The sequence below is a fragment of the Uloborus diversus genome, chromosome 9 (assembly GCF_026930045.1).
Source record: "Uloborus diversus isolate 005 chromosome 9, Udiv.v.3.1, whole genome shotgun sequence".
Taxonomy (NCBI): domain Eukaryota; kingdom Metazoa; phylum Arthropoda; class Arachnida; order Araneae; family Uloboridae; genus Uloborus; species Uloborus diversus.
This window is the reverse complement of record NC_072739.1, coordinates 41974748-41976531: the sequence shown is the minus strand read 5'-3', so window position 1 is coordinate 41976531 and position 1784 is coordinate 41974748. Positions and strand designations below refer to the sequence as shown.

At 38.2% G+C, this 1784-nt stretch overlaps 1 protein-coding gene across 1 annotated transcript; it reads right to left on the bottom strand.

Moving 5' to 3' along the window:
- Nucleotides 1–270: 270 nt before the first annotated feature.
- LOC129230177 (pre-mRNA-splicing factor 38B-like) lies at nucleotides 271–1416 on the bottom strand. Its single transcript, XM_054864579.1, has one exon. It carries the CDS (start codon nucleotides 1414–1416, stop codon nucleotides 271–273), a length of 1146 nt encoding a protein of 381 aa, XP_054720554.1.
- Between the last annotated feature and the right edge of the window lie 368 nt (nucleotides 1417–1784).

Genomic DNA, 1784 nt, shown 5'->3' with positions numbered 1-1784 from the left:
TTTGTTCATAATCAATAGAAATCAGGCAGCAGGAAAAATTAAGAAAGTTTTGAACACTGTTCTGCTTATACACAACATGAAAACACATAAATAATGTTCTATTATTAACAGGGAAAAATTGCAAACATTAGAACATGTCTGTAAGTTTCCAAAATTTAAATTAAAAAACAGAAGATACCCATATTTTTATGACGTCTCAAATTTTTAGAACATGTTCCGTTATGTACAGTTGTGCTTTTTAAAATATCAAAATATGTAAACTTTCACACATCAATAGTGCTCTCTGCTTCGAGAGCGCCTATGACTTTTTTTGTCATGACTATGACTATGAGAGCGATGTTTACTCTCTCGTTTTTCATGACTATGCTTCTTGTCCCTGAAAGATTTTTCGTGCTCCACATCATTGTCTTTACGGTGAGAACTAACTTCTCTGTGCTTCCCGTGCTCCATTGGCCGATCAGATTCTCTGTGCTTCGATCGATGATGACCCGAATCTTCCCTATGAGGTTTGAACTCCGAAGGACTCCGACTTCTATGACTTTTGTGATGATCTGAGTGATGATGCTTTGATGATCTATGCTTGTCTCGATCTCGCCTCTGCCTTTCCCTCTCTCTGGAGATCTCATCGTTGTAGTCGACCCTGGACGACTCTTTATGACGACTGCCCTCTCTGACATCTTTCCCTTTTGACGAGGCATGTAAAGAACTCCCGCCTTCTTCTTCTTCCTCCCAATTCCCCTCAGCAGCAGAAGGTTGCTCAACTTCACCGAAATCTGTATCTTCTTTCACTTTAATCTTTGTCTTGGCTCTCCAATCTGTCAGCTTCCTCTCCAAATCCTTCTGAATCGGAACGGGAATGCGTGGGAACAAGGTGGAAAACCATTCCAGCTTCGATAGATAATGGCGGAGCATTTCGCCGATCGTCATGATCTGACCGCTTCCGGCTTTGACATCTATCTCCTCTTCGTCTTCCAAATAGGGCTCGTACCAATCCCAGAGGTCTGCTGGGGGTTGTGTGTACCTTATGTACATAAAGCCCAGAGCTCGGATATACGGTGAATCACCGTGGTTGATTAATCCAACAAGTTGTTTGCGAGTTAACTTCAATGTAAAAAGTTTATACAATATACAAAATGCTGTGGAAACTATGCCACCAGCACCAACACCTCTAACCCCACCACACATGCCAGTCTGTCCTGCTGTTTTCCTGCTTCCCTTCTCCCATGGCTCTAGATGCGTTACCTGATAGTATATTTCATCAATGACTTCGTGATAGGTCTTCAGTTGATAGAGATTAACCTTAAAATAATGCGAGGACAAAATATTAGTTAAAATTAAGTTATTCAAGTTCATAGTTTTCTCATTACCCCATAAAGGAAGGGTATTGTTCTTTTTATCAGCAATTCCAGGAGCCATCGGTAGGTATGTTTTGAAACAGTAACGGCAGATTAGGGTTGTGTCAGATTACACTAAACGTTATCACAGAAACAAAGAAAATTTAAAAAATTGAATTAAAATGAGTGCAACACAAAAAACACACTATTCAGATTCTTGCTCTGGCAGTTAATTTCAATAAACTGCTAAAATAAGAACAGAAAAGCAAAATCCATAGTTACATAAAAACTAAAACCATGCGATTGTTAGTAAATAAGTGACACAGTTACAGTTTAATTATTTTGAAAAAATCAGTTTTAAAACATAATAAATAAGAAATGTCATATGAAGATAGGAATGTGTTAAGCGAAATATTTTGTAATTTATAGGTTTCTACCAATAAAATAGAC